This window comes from Lepidochelys kempii, chromosome 7 (genome assembly GCF_965140285.1).
Source record: "Lepidochelys kempii isolate rLepKem1 chromosome 7, rLepKem1.hap1, whole genome shotgun sequence".
Lineage (NCBI taxonomy): Eukaryota > Metazoa > Chordata > Testudines > Cheloniidae > Lepidochelys > Lepidochelys kempii.
Genome location: NC_136386.1, coordinates 24,669,168 through 24,682,411, shown reverse-complemented (window position 1 = coordinate 24,682,411; position 13,244 = coordinate 24,669,168). Strand labels below are relative to the sequence as shown.

The following is a 13,244-nucleotide window of genomic DNA, read 5'->3' as shown; positions in this document are numbered from 1 at the left end:
GACACATTGAAAAGTAACTGGAATCCTAAATGTGGACCCCTACATCTTCATAGGGAGGCACAGAGGTTTAGTTCCAGGATTGCCATTGGAATTGGAGTGAGTTAAGAACATAAGAATGGCCATAGTAGTTCAGACCAGTGGTCCATCTAAACCAGTATCTTGTCTTCTGACAATGGCCAGTGCCAGATGCTTCAGAGGGAGTGAACAGAACTGGGCAATTATTGAGTGATCCATCCCCGGTTGTCCAGTCCCAGCATCTGGCAGAGGCTTAGCTGTGGGGCTAAATCCCCACGCAGCTCTGAATGTTTTGGTAATGTGTGTGTAAGCGTTCAGTGTCGTATGTAACTGAGAGATTGCTAAATGTGTCATCTTCCTGTTTTCAGCACGGTGGAAGGAAACCCTTAGACCTTTTTTAAAATCAGGTTTTTGTAATACCCATTTGATTAGAAACTTGTAAATTGAAACACCTTCCAACAGTGATGCTTCTTGCCAACAGCCTAATCTTAGCTGTTGGGTAGCTAGGCAGCTACCTTTGTGCTCTGTGTGATGTTTCTAAGGAAGAGAGCCCAAAGCTGTATGGCTTGGACAGGAGTGGCTGAGATGAATGGAAGTGGGTGTGTGGGGGGGTATCAAGAAAGGTGGTCTGAACTGACTTCACAAGAAGTGTCTGTTTTAAACCTGCAGAAGGATTTAGCTGTGTAGTCTCATCTCTACAGGTCCAATCCTCGCTTACAGTAAGGCCTCTCTACAGCACTCTGTCAGCTCTGTAAGATGTCTTGAAGTGGGTGTAAATTACATTGACCCCGCTTTAAGACATCTCTACACTGGCAGAGTGCTGTAAAGAGGCCTTACTATAAGTGAGAATTGGGTCCTTCATGTTCTGAAAGCCTAAAAGGGAAGATTGCTTTAAAGCTACAGCTATGGCTACACTTGCAGATGTAGAGCACTGGGAGTTAAACCAGCCCTCAGAGACCACAGCAGGGAAAGTGCTGCCGTGTGTTTACACTGTCAACTGCAAGCACAGTGGCATGGCCACATTAGCAGCTCTTGCAACGCCACAGAGAGCAGTGCATTGTGGTAGCTATCCCAGTGTGCAAGTGGCTGCAGTGTACATTTCAAATAGTGGGAGGAGGTGGAGTGTGACAGGGAGTGTGTTGTGTGTATGTAGGGGGAGAGACTGTGTTTTGGGGGGCAAAGAGTGTGTCAGCAGGCTGTCTTGTAAGTTCAGACAGCAGCAGGGGGAAACCCCGACATCAGCCCCTTCCCCTTGCAACCTCTCTCACACAGCGCACACACGCCCACCTCGCCCAGCGCTCCTGGTAATCCACCTCCAGGAGGGGAATAGCTCTGAGCACTGGGAGCTGTCCACACTAGCGCTTTAAAGCACTCAAACTTGCTGCACTCAGGGGTGATTTTTCACACCCCTGAGCCAGCAAGTTAGAGTGCTATAAAATGTAAGTGTAGACAAGCCCTTAGTTGATTCTGCCCAAATCTGCCACTAACTCCCCAATGCTATCTCCAGCTGTTTAGAGACTGTTACAAGAAGGGAAGTTACTCAGTAAATGTGAATTTTGAAGTACCTGGTTATGCAGAATTTCACATTTCATCAACTCAGTCTTCTGTCTTGATACCTGGCCAGACTATTCAGTACAAGCTAGGGAATTAAATGCTGCAAATGTGTCTGAGTGTTGGCAAAGTGTTATCTGCATGCACGAAAGGCCCCTGTTGTCATAACAGCTGCTGCTGCTGTTTCTTATCCAATAAACTGGTGATTCCAAGGCAAGAAATAAAGAGCAAAGTGGAATGTTACCTAGCTACCGCCTATGCTGCTCTGGAGAAAGAAAGTGATGTGAAGAACTGTCTGTGTGTATGCCAGGCATCTGTGAATTAGAACCAGTGGTTCTCAACCAGGGGTTACACGTATTGCTGTAGGTACGCAGAGGTCTTCCAGGAGGTACATCAGCTCATCTAGATATTTGCCTAGTTTTACAACAGACTACATAAAAAAACACCAGCAAAGTCAGTACAGACTGAAATTTCATACATACGATGACTTGTTTAAGTACAATGTTCATATTCCAATTGATTTAATTATAGGGTAAAAATGAGAAAATAATCAATTTTTCAGTAATAGTGTGCTGTGACACTTTTGTGTTTTTATGTCTGATTTTGTAAGCAAGTAGTCTTTAAATGAAGTGAAACTTGAGGGTTCACAAGACAAATCAGACTCCTGAAGAGTCACCTCCCAGTGAAGAGGTTTGAAGTAGAACTGGTTGGGGAAAATTTTTGCAAAAATGTTGTGTAAAGCCTAGAGTGTCACTTAATGATAAATATTTTATTCCACTGGTTCTGTATTTTCCCTGCAGCGTTCATTGTTAATTTCCCAGCACCTAGAGATAGCTTAGCAAATGATGCATACAGTAATAAAAAGCTGGTGCTTCCGGAGTTCCCTGTCTGAGAATTCATTTTGGTGGGCAGGTTACTGTTGCCACCTGCAAATTGTATGTCCCACATCATGAGGGGACCTACAATGTCGTGCTGCAGCTTAACTATAAAAATAATTAGAAAAAGATCATAGAAAATAGAGATTTGTTTGTTGTTTCTATCTTCGTCAGGATTTTTGTTGTTGTTTCTATCTTCCTGTATGTGATGAGTTATTCAGCCCATTAGCTGTTGGTGGTATTACCATTCCAGCAAGCAAACCATCCATGCATAATACATGTAAAGTATTTGTCAGATTGCATCCTGACTTTCTCTGCACCCACTGTATGCTCCTAGCTCCCCTTCTGCATCTCCTTCCACACCCGCAATTGGGTACCCACCTTCCCTGCTGCTGCTTATGGCTTTCTCCTGTGTAATGCATTTGGGAGGCAACCAGCCATGGGAGCAGTAGGGTCAAAGCTATGGTGAGTAGGAAGGACTGGGATATAATTTTGTAAATACTATGCATATATAGTGTGTGTAAAATAAATAAATAAATAAATAAATAAAATTCCTCTTGGTTGAATGAGTAAGCAGGCAAGTAGGCCATAGAAATGGGAAATTGAATTCCCCTGGGTGAACTTCAGTCATTTTCAGGAATAGATTATATTGTACATGTAATATATTGTGTAATACATATATATATAGTCATAAAATTTTAATTCCATGGATGGCACTGGGAATGAGATTCACTGGATTTATTTATTTATTTATTTATTTAATTTTTTTGAAAGGACGTAAATTGTGGCCTATGGAAAGTGACAGTGTTCCTTTTGATAGGCTTTTAAAAAATTATAGGAAAAACAGTTCCGGAAATTAGAAAACAGGAGAAATCAAGATCTACCAAGGACTGAGAGAAAGAGAGAGAATAAAAAGAATTATTTTGTGAGAAGACTGACAAACTAGCTGAAATTCTGGTTTAACTGAGAAATTACAAAGGTTCTCCCATCCACGTCACACAATTTGGTAAAATTGGCAGGTTCCATTTATGAGAGGCTCCCACAGGACAGAGATGCCATGGTGTTGCAGGGCAGAACCATATCTTGATTAACACTGCGTCAGTCTCAGTTCATTTTTAATAGTATGTAACAAAACCCCCAGAGGTTTTATTTTTCTTCAGAAGAATGGGGGACTGGGAGGAACACAAAGCAGGCGTGTATTTGCACTGTGTTTAGTGCTATTAGTTTGATTACCATAGCTATTACCAGAGGCTGTCATGACTGCGTGAAAGTTTACAGCAGTCAAATGTACAGTATGTCCAGAAGTAACTACCTTCTGTGGCAAGTTGCCCTCTCTAGGAAGGGCTGTCTTGTTGTCACTTTTGGATTTTAGCATGTGGTTATTTTTGTTCATTGTATGTAGGTCTGCCATATCCAACTGATAACAAATTTCTTAAGTGTCTGCGGGAGCTGAAAGAGTCTGAACGTATTGACAGGATTCCTTTAATTCCATCAACGCCTGAGGAAATGGCAGACATGCTGAAGCTTTGTTCTTATGTGCGCTTTAAAGTACCTCAGCAGGTAAGAAATCCTAGTCAGTCATCATCTTTAATCATGACAGAAGGTAGTAGATTTGGCCAGGATGAGCCTGAAGCAGAATAACTCTCACAGAGAGAGTGAGCGTGCAAGCTTGCCTCTCACTGAAATCCATGGGTTTTAAACAGAACAGTTATGTCAAAGGCAATGAAACTGACATGACACAATCTAGGATGTAGCTAAGAACAGTGTAATTTTCCAAGTAACGTTGCTGTATATTTATGGAAGGGGAAAGAAAGAACTGTTAGCAATTTACACAGAATGCTGGCCCCCTAAGACACAGTATGAAATTGTCCATCAGGGCAAGAAATTTGTATTTATATTTCAGGTTTCAGAGTAGCAGCTCTGTTAGTGTGTATCCGCAGAAAGAACAGGAGTACTTGTGGCACCTTAGAGATGAACAAATTTATTAGAGCATAAGCTTTCGTGAGCTACAGCTCACTTCATCGGATGCATAGAATGGAAAATATAGTAAGAAGATTATATATATATACACACACATACAGAGAAGGTGAAAGTTGCCATACAAACTGTGAGAGGCTAGTTAAGATGAGCTGTTATCAGCAAGAAAAAAACTTTTGTAGTGATAATCAAGATGGCCCATTTAGACAGTTGACAAGAAGGTGTGAGGATACTTAACTTAAAGAAATAGATTCAATATGTGTAATGACCCAGCCCCTCCCAAACCCAAGTTAATGGTATCTAGTTTGCATATTAATTCAAGCTGAGCAGTTTCTGGTTGGAGTCTGTTTTTGAAGCTTTTCTGTTGCAAAATTGCCACTCTTAAATCTTTTACTGAGTGGCCAGAGAGGTTGAAGTGTTCTCCTACCAGTTTTTGAATGTTATGATTCCTGATCTCAGATTTGTGTCCATTTATTCTTTTGCATAGAGACTGTCCGGTTTGGCCAATGTACATGGCAGAGGGGCATTGCTGGCACATGATGGCATATATCACATTGGTTGATGTGCAGGTGAACGAGCCTCTGATGGCGTGGCTAATGTGTTTAGGTCCTATGATGGTGTCACTTGAATAAATATGTGGACAGAATTGGCATCGGGCTTTGTTGCAAGGATAGGTTCCTGGGTTAGTGTTTTTGTTGTGTGGTTGCTGAAGAGTATTTCCTTCAGGTTGGGGGGCTGTCTGTAAGCGAGGACTGGTCTGTCTCTCAAGATCTGTGAGAGAGAGGGATCATTTTTGTTCAGGTCCAATCCTGCAGTCTTCACTAGGTCAAACATGCTTTGATACATCATTGATGTGATCCTAGCTGAAGTATATCTTTAAAGTATACACCGAAATGTAATCATGGCATTTGTTTCTTCATGCTCCATGAAAGGAGCCCAAAGAGCTAATGAGAAGGTGTGGGACTTCTGCCAAAATCCCTCTCTCCTCCCCTTCTTGTGCTCCAAATCAACTTGGAAGGTGTCACCCTTATGACTAGTCGTTCATTTTGAGTATCTCTGAAATTAGATCTTTACAAAGGGGCATGTTATTCATGACTAATTTCATTTTATTAAATCAGGAAGAATTATAATGGACATACAGGTCGTTCAGTGTAAAAGGTCTGGTGTTTGCATAGTTCTACCAACAGCTTTATCTTTTTGACTTCATAGAAACTTTAGAAGGTTTCTCGTCAGAAATGTAACTTCTTTACAGCAACCCTTGCAGACAGCGTCAGGTCAGTGTTCCTGGGGGTCTCTTGCTCCTGTGATGCCGCCCTCCTCTGGAGATTTATCCTTCTTTGGGATGAAAATGTTGATGGGAAAATATTTTCCAAGGTCTCTAATTTTCCATAGACTTTAAGATCAGAAAGGGCCATTATGATCATCCTAGTCTGACCTCTTGTATAAAGCAGGCCATAGAACCTCCCCCAATAACTTCTGCATCTAACTAGTATCTTTAGTGGTTTAGACCACTTTCCTTCTGTTTTTTCCAGCCATACTTGCCTGATGCTTCCCTGTTGGAAGGATCTAAATTCTTTGGCAGCTTGGTGGGAAGTCTGGTTGCCTTTAGTATATATAGATAACAGGAAAAGCTAGATAGACGAAAAGTTATTGTCCAGTGCATAAGAGATTTGTTTGTTTTTTCCTTTTAGTAAATGCAATGGAAATGTTAATTGTTCCATTGTGAGGAGAGAGGAACTTAGCAATATGTTTTCCTAGGAAGTCTTTGATGAATAGATTATGGGAGAAGAGGAAATGTAAAATAATGCCAAGTTTTAGTAATGCCAAGGTAAGGTAATGAAAAGTATTAATTTTATGTGAATAATAAAGAAATGTGTGATAACTCCTGAGGCAACCTGGCAGGAGTGCATAGTCTGGCTTGATAGCAGATTCCAACTGCACAATATGAAGGACATTTTTCTGCTTCCTTTTTATCCTACAAGCTTGTAGCCCCTTTATGAGTAGTCAGATCTTGTGTGAATAATATACTTACTCTCTTGCTCTGCAGCAGTGTAACAGAGCCTTGTGTCCAGTGTCCCCAGGAAACTTCTCCACATGCTGTCTCCTGAGTGTCAGCGCGTGGGCCATGTGTGGTGTATCTGTTCTCTTACCCTGATACTTATTTATTTATAGATACTGCAGGGCCTTGTTGATGTTCGCATCCCGCATAATGAATTTTACCGGAAATGTAAGTGTGCTGGTTCTGCTCTGCTAGAACCAAACACAAAGTCTCTTGATCTGTATCCTAAGTACCCAGTTTGTGTACAAATCTATCCCCCTCATGCAGAAGGGGACCTAGCTGCCTCCACAACAGGGTTTCCCTGTGGTGGGTGATTCACCAGTGTGGAGATTCCCTGCTGGTGGAGGAGTGGGTAGGGACAGTGTCATGGGGCACGCATCATCCCCCCTCTTGCAGCCAGCCCCGTGAGGAGTGACACAGCCAGAGTCTAGGTGTCTCTTCTGCACCCCTCTTTCCCCTTCCCAGAAGTATTGTGAGCTGACAGAGTCCCCACCCAGCTCCAAACAAACTACACATTCTTCACAGAGGGACTCCCCCAAAAGAGAAAAAGAAAACAAACCCTCAGGTTTATTAATCAGATGTTTATTCCAGAAAAACCCTGCCTGCACTCCTAGCCAAATCCTTCTCCATAGGCTTGGCTGCCTTTCAGGGCCAGACTATTCCAGGCCCTAGCTCCCTCTTCTGAATGTAAGGGAGGTGGGATAGAGCAGCTGCACCTGCCCCAGTGAGTCCGCTTCAGGGGCTGAAATAAGGGGGAAGTAATGGGGAGGGGAGTGCAGCTCCCCTTCTCATTAAAAGAATATGGGTGTTCCCCCCCGACCCAAGCTCCCTGGCTTGGGATAGCAGCCCTCCTCCTCGGCTGGAGCAGTTAATTTCCCCCCTCCTGTTTGTATCTGCTTTAATCATTGGTCAGCTTTAATGCCTGCTAACAGAGTGGGGCCGTGAGAGAATCTTGTCATGCTAGAGGTCACAGACATCCTGTCCTCCCACTGATGGCTCCTGGAGTGATCTGTGGTTTGTGGGCAGGCCCTACATCCTGTTCTGCCTCCCCCGTGGGCCAGCTGGGGTACCACCCTTTGAGAACACAGTAGGGTTTTCCTCCCACTGTTGCCCCCTCTTGCAGGGTTTCCTGATTCATGCAAACCCTCACTGGCAGCCACAGGAGCCTGCTGAAGGAATAAAGGAAATCACTCACTCAGGATTCGGGCCATGCTGATTAACAGTACATGGGACAAATCCCACTTGTGTTTGACTAATTCTTCTCTGCTGAAAAGTATTTTTAGAAATTACAGATGAAAAGTCCAGACATGCTCTTCATGAAAACATGAGCAAGATCAAAGCCCCAACGCAGATCATCTGGGGAAAACAAGATCAGGTACTGCTGCTGCTGCCCTGTTTTATTTTTTTTTTATAAAGGATTGGTGCTCCGTTTCCATCTGTATGAATGTTACATAAGGAGCTAGCACTAGTGACTTGCATGGTGCTTTACAGACCAGTAGTAAGAATGCAAGGTCCCTGTCTGCCCCAGGGATCTCCCAGTCAAATTAGATATGGGAGCCTATGAAGGATGATAGGTAGGAACAGACAACAGAAAGGAAAGGGGACAAGGAGCAGATCTTGGAAGGGAGTTGGCTACCGAGAGCTCAGATTCTGTCTGCTTAATTGTCGTGAGGGAGGGAGCCGCTAGTGGAAAGCTCACTGAAAGAAGTGGGCTTGGAACAAGAATTCTGAAGCAAAAAAAGAGTTGTCTTGGCAACAAGGAAGAGAGAGGCTGTTCCTTGGGTAGGCGGCAGAGGAAAAGAAAGGCACAAGGATGCAAGACTGGGAAGGAGACCAAGGGAATGTTAAGGAGTGAGGAGAGGAGTGTGTGTGTGCACACGTTTGCAAAGGAGAGAGGAGAAGATTGTGTGCATGCATGCAAAGGAATACAGGAAAACAGGCTGAGACATAAGCAGGGGTGGAGCTGTGTAGAAGTGAGGCTATAAGGTCAATTGTCCCCTGCACCAGAGCCCCTTTATGCGGTTGTGATGGCATAGAGGTGGTGGAAATGCTGCAGCAATAGGGAGCTCCCCTGCTAGAGTAGCCCTACGCCAGTCTGTGTCATAAAGGCTTTTCAGAGATGGTAGGAGGTGGGGAGGGAGCGAGGCCAGTGTACTGTGCTCTCTGGATCTCTTCTACTTCCCACGGCTCATAAGAAGCCAGGAGCAGAGTTTGAACTAGAACAACTATGAGGTTGCTTTAACTTATACTCAGAGCCAGGCAGGCTCCCAAACAGCCCTGGAATCCAAGGACTGAAAGGGAGCTTAGAGCCACTTCTGCCCTGCTCTGCACCCCAACCACATCTATCAGGGGACTCAAAATTGGGGCCTATATCGTGGATTAGAAGGGGAGATGTAACACCGTCAGAACCGGTGAGTGGTCTGGAACCAGCTGGAAATAGGATGGATTTTAAAATAAAAAGGAGTGATGAGCTTGGAACTCTATTTTATTTCATTTTTTTAAAGAGCGTGGTGCTTGTGAAAGGTACCCTAGTGATAACTCCTTCCCCACGGGAGTCCCTGTTTCCCCTCCCACATCTGTCTTTGCCAATGGGGTCATGTCCACCTTGAATAGAATTTGCCTGATCAGGGCTGGCTTCCCCTTTGTCTGCTTGCCTGCCATGGAGTGTGGGCTGTATGAATCCTACTAGTCATCTTCCCCAGTTACCCTAACAGAGGGGGGAGCAGCCTCTGCTGATGGGAGAGGTGCTATCAGCATTGGTGGGAGAAAGTGCTTCTGGAGCCCTTGCTGATAACAACTAAGAGGGAAGCAGGGCTCAAACTGTGGCTGAGGCTGCTGTAGAGTAGCCTGAGTTGCCACAAGACCTCAAAACCAGGCAGGGGAGCCAGAGAGAACCCTTGTCTGTTTAAATCCTCTCCTATGCTCATAGATCATGTTAAGTGATAGGGAAATTCAGATGAAATGGAAATAAAAGTAGGGACTTGCATTTGGACTGGAGAGACATCTATGGTAAACATTGTCAGTGGAACTGGGTAAGTGATGGGAACAGTCAGACTTAGTTCACACTGGGAGCAGAACTCTGCTAGCCACAGTGCTTGTTATACTCGGTAGTTGCTATTAGGGTTCTAGAATGGTTTCCCGGATCAGTATGAACAAGGATTGTTGTTTTTTGTTGGTCTGCAAACCATGTTAGCACTTCGTTTATAAAGCTGTGCTACAGGGGGTAGAAGTGTATGATTTACCCACTTACACGCATGCGTGTGCACAGACATGCACAGAGAGTACCTAAATTGTAACCAGTAGGATTCTGTTGCATGTGGTCAGTGCCTGAATTATTCCCACTACCAGGCACAGCTTGTACACAGTGCAGGAGGGCCAGCGGAGACGCCTGGACAACAATGAGCTATTCCTGAAGAATCTGATGTGGGAAACAAATGCATTCCATAGTAACTTAGTATCCCACTTTGATATCAAAATACCCAAGAGATGGTTCAAACAGGGTCATGGAACAGCCAATAAAAACTTTGTTTGGACTCTGAGACTTTTTCTTTGGTACTTACTACTTTTTTTCTCATTCAGGTTCTGGATGTTTCTGGAGCAGATGTTCTAGCAAAATCTATTTCTGACTGTCAGGTACATATTTTGGAAAACTGTGGACACTCTGTGGTAGTGGAGCGGCCCAGGAAAACGGCAAAGCTTGTGTTGGAATTTTTGGCATTGGTGCACAACACAGAGAACAATAAGAAACTAGCTTGAACTTCATGTAGAGTCAAGCACTTGAACATGTTTTGAGTTGTGAATTACTCATGCTGTGATAAGTTCTCAGGGATCTTGTACAAAACATGGCGAATGTGCCAGAGTCCCTGAGGAAACCAGAATCGTTGATATGTAAAACTGTAACGCTAATACCACACAGTGACCTAAGGTATCCATTGAGCAATCTCCATTTTTTAAATATAAAACTAGAAAATCAGAAAATTCTAGCCATGGAATGTACTGAGAACTCGGGGTTTATGCAGCCCATGATATGTGATTGTATTTAATGTAAAACTTATTGAAACATAGGTGTTAGACATTGTTAGAATATGGAAGAAGGAATAAGGGAAGAGGGAAAACTTCATAGACTGAGATTTAAGGTATTTCTGCTACTTAGAATCTGTTAAGTTGCATGATAAATTGTTATAAAAGAATTCTGATGTTCCAGGCATTTGCTGAAATGCGGTTGATATAACTCATTAATTTATGATTTATGCAGAAAATGAAGGCAACACATACAACTTAGTGCGCAAAAGGAAAACTGCTGTATGTCCAGAATGTTAACACTTACTGGGGATGGGTTTTTACTCCCTGAACAGCTCCTGTGTATATATACTGCCTTAACAGTTTAGAATATTGAGATTTTTGTACAATCTGGCTTTGCTTAAAGGGGGATACTTTCTTTTGATGTTAAGCCCATGTATATAACCACTCAAATATGGAGAGCAGCTTCAAGATAGTTATTAAAACAAGTGAAGAAAAACTCCTGGAGCCATTTATTCTTTTAGGTTTGGGGCCTGATTAAGCAATAATACTGTAGATAGATGAGTGAACGAACAAATTCAGGTTAACACAAGGGTGTGAGCTCTTAGCTCTTTTCTGTTTATATTGTGTTGCTGAATATTTTGATGTAAATAATGAGTTTCTTAATGAATTCTGTGAATTCTGTGATTGGTAATGTAATTGAAAACAAGTGTATCAGATGTAAGCTTAATGAGATAAGTGTAATAATATTGGTTAGATGCTATACAGGTTTGTGTATTTCCTATACCTTTTACAATATGAATTGTTAGCAGATGTATTATAAGTGCCAATGGAATGCATTGTAAAAAGTAGTAGTGTTTCCTTTTGATTTGTATGTGTAATTAAATTTATAGTCGTAACTTTCATCTAAATGAAATTATATCAAAAAAGAGCCAGACTAATTAAGTTTTGTTATCTGTGATGCACCTTTTATGATATGTAGAGACTGATTCTGGACCTCCTCACCCCCAGAACTATGCAGCTCATATCCCTGCGTATCTTCAAAATCAGCTGCTGTGCATGCATTCAAGCTATGCAGCAGTTCATGCTGCAGCACTGATGAAAATCTGCTCCTTGGTCTCAGGCATTGTTTGTATTTAGTCGAAAGCTAAAAAGGGCACTGTCTCCTTGAAAGTGTGTGGGATGACATCATTGAACAGCTACCACCACTCAGTCCCTTTGGACTCCTTACTTGGACATCAATGTTTGACATTTTTTCTAAATTGTGAAGATTCTTGTAGACTGTATATTTCTATTTAAGCCTGCATTTCTAAGAGCCACCTTTCGAGCTCCTTTTCCAATGTACTATGATCTGTATATGTATTTGAAACCCGTTGCTAGTCTGTTTTTTGTTTAAAGAGAAAAATCTTCATTCTTATTTTAGAAAAATTAGAAACATGCTGTTAGATTAATTGCTTGGTCATTGTTTCTACTCCAGGAATAAATACAGACAAAGGGGCTGACAATTTTATTTGTGGAAAGCTGGAAAAAACGTTGTTAGATATTCACATGGTTTCCAGAATATGCAAAGGACTTAAATTACTATTAAAATCTAGTAATTTACAGAGTGCTTCATGCATGAATTTTTCATTGCGGGGAGGGAGATAGTGGTGGCCATCGAAGGGGTGGGTATTTTGGTTGATTCTGAAATTTCTGTGAATTCTGGGTTATTAAAGCCACATTGCAGTGATGATTACTTCAGAGCACCAAGAGACATAAAGGTGGCAGTGAGGGCAAAATTCTGCTTTCTTTAAAGTCAGTGGAGTTTTGCCATTGCATTCAAAATGGGAACAGGATTTGGTCCTAAAAAGCTTGAGGTAAAATCTGATTTCAAATGGCAGATCAGGTGCATAGGTTTCTAACTGAGACACATTCAGAATTTTAAATGAATTAGTGTCCAATATTGCTGGCCCTCCATTTACATAAAAGATGTAGGTAATAGTGTGGGGATTTTAATATGTCATTAGACCTTAGCAGGGATAGGTAATTGCTTAGGGTGGGAGCCACACCACTACAATCCACAAAACTCCCAACTGTGCTGCAGCCTAATGTTGTAGGCACCTAAACTCACTTGGTGCCCAAGTTTTTGCTACAAATGTTCCCTAGATGCCTGTGTTCCTGCTTCTGAGCATGGACCCTGCTGCCTCTCTGTAGGCACCTATCTCCTGCCTCAGCTGCAGAGCAATCCATGAATGGGGGATGTGGAGGGAAAGGCAGGCACTCTTCTGCTTAAACTGTGTGTGTGGCCCACTCCTGTAGGCATGTTCAGAGTTGCCTTGCTCCAGAAAACAGCTGGGGGTGGAGGGACCTCCTTTATAACCTTTAGCCTTGTGGTTAGAGCGCCTCCCCAGTCTGTGGGAGACTCCTCAGTCAAGTCCCCCCTCTGTGTGATGAAGAGAAGGGATTTGAACAGATATCTGCCACTTTTCTCAGTTGAATGCTCTAACCACTAGGCAATGGAATATTTTGATGTGGGGCTCTCTCAATCTTTTCTATTAAAGTTCTTCCACTTACGATTTAGTTATTCAGTTAAATTGGGCCAGAGAGAGAATGACTCTATAGGCCCACAAATAGGGTGCTCCCCTGAGAAGTAACAGATCCCTGTTCAAATCCCTTTTCCTCCCCGGTAGAAGGGGAACTTGAACCAGTGGTCTCCCACATCCCAGGTGAGTGTATTAACCCTCAGCTAAAGGTTATAAGGAAGGTTG

The 13,244-nt window shown here is 42.7% G+C and overlaps 1 protein-coding gene across 2 annotated transcripts in view; it reads left to right on the top strand.

The window, feature by feature from the left end:
• ABHD6 (abhydrolase domain containing 6, acylglycerol lipase) overlaps positions 1–10,996 on the top strand; it is a 44,621-nt gene extending 33,625 nt beyond the window's left edge. For both annotated transcript variants that reach the window (XM_073351436.2, XM_073351438.2), the window contains exons 7-10: positions 3,844–4,001; positions 6,591–6,645; positions 7,752–7,852; positions 10,057–10,996. In XM_073351436.2, the coding sequence (XP_073207537.1) occupies positions 3,844–4,001; positions 6,591–6,645; positions 7,752–7,852; positions 10,057–10,233 (491 nt within the window). In that variant the 3' untranslated portion in view covers positions 10,234–10,996. The remainder of the gene's footprint in view (positions 1–3,843; positions 4,002–6,590; positions 6,646–7,751; positions 7,853–10,056) is intronic.
• The last annotated feature ends 2,248 nt before the right edge of the window (positions 10,997–13,244 follow it).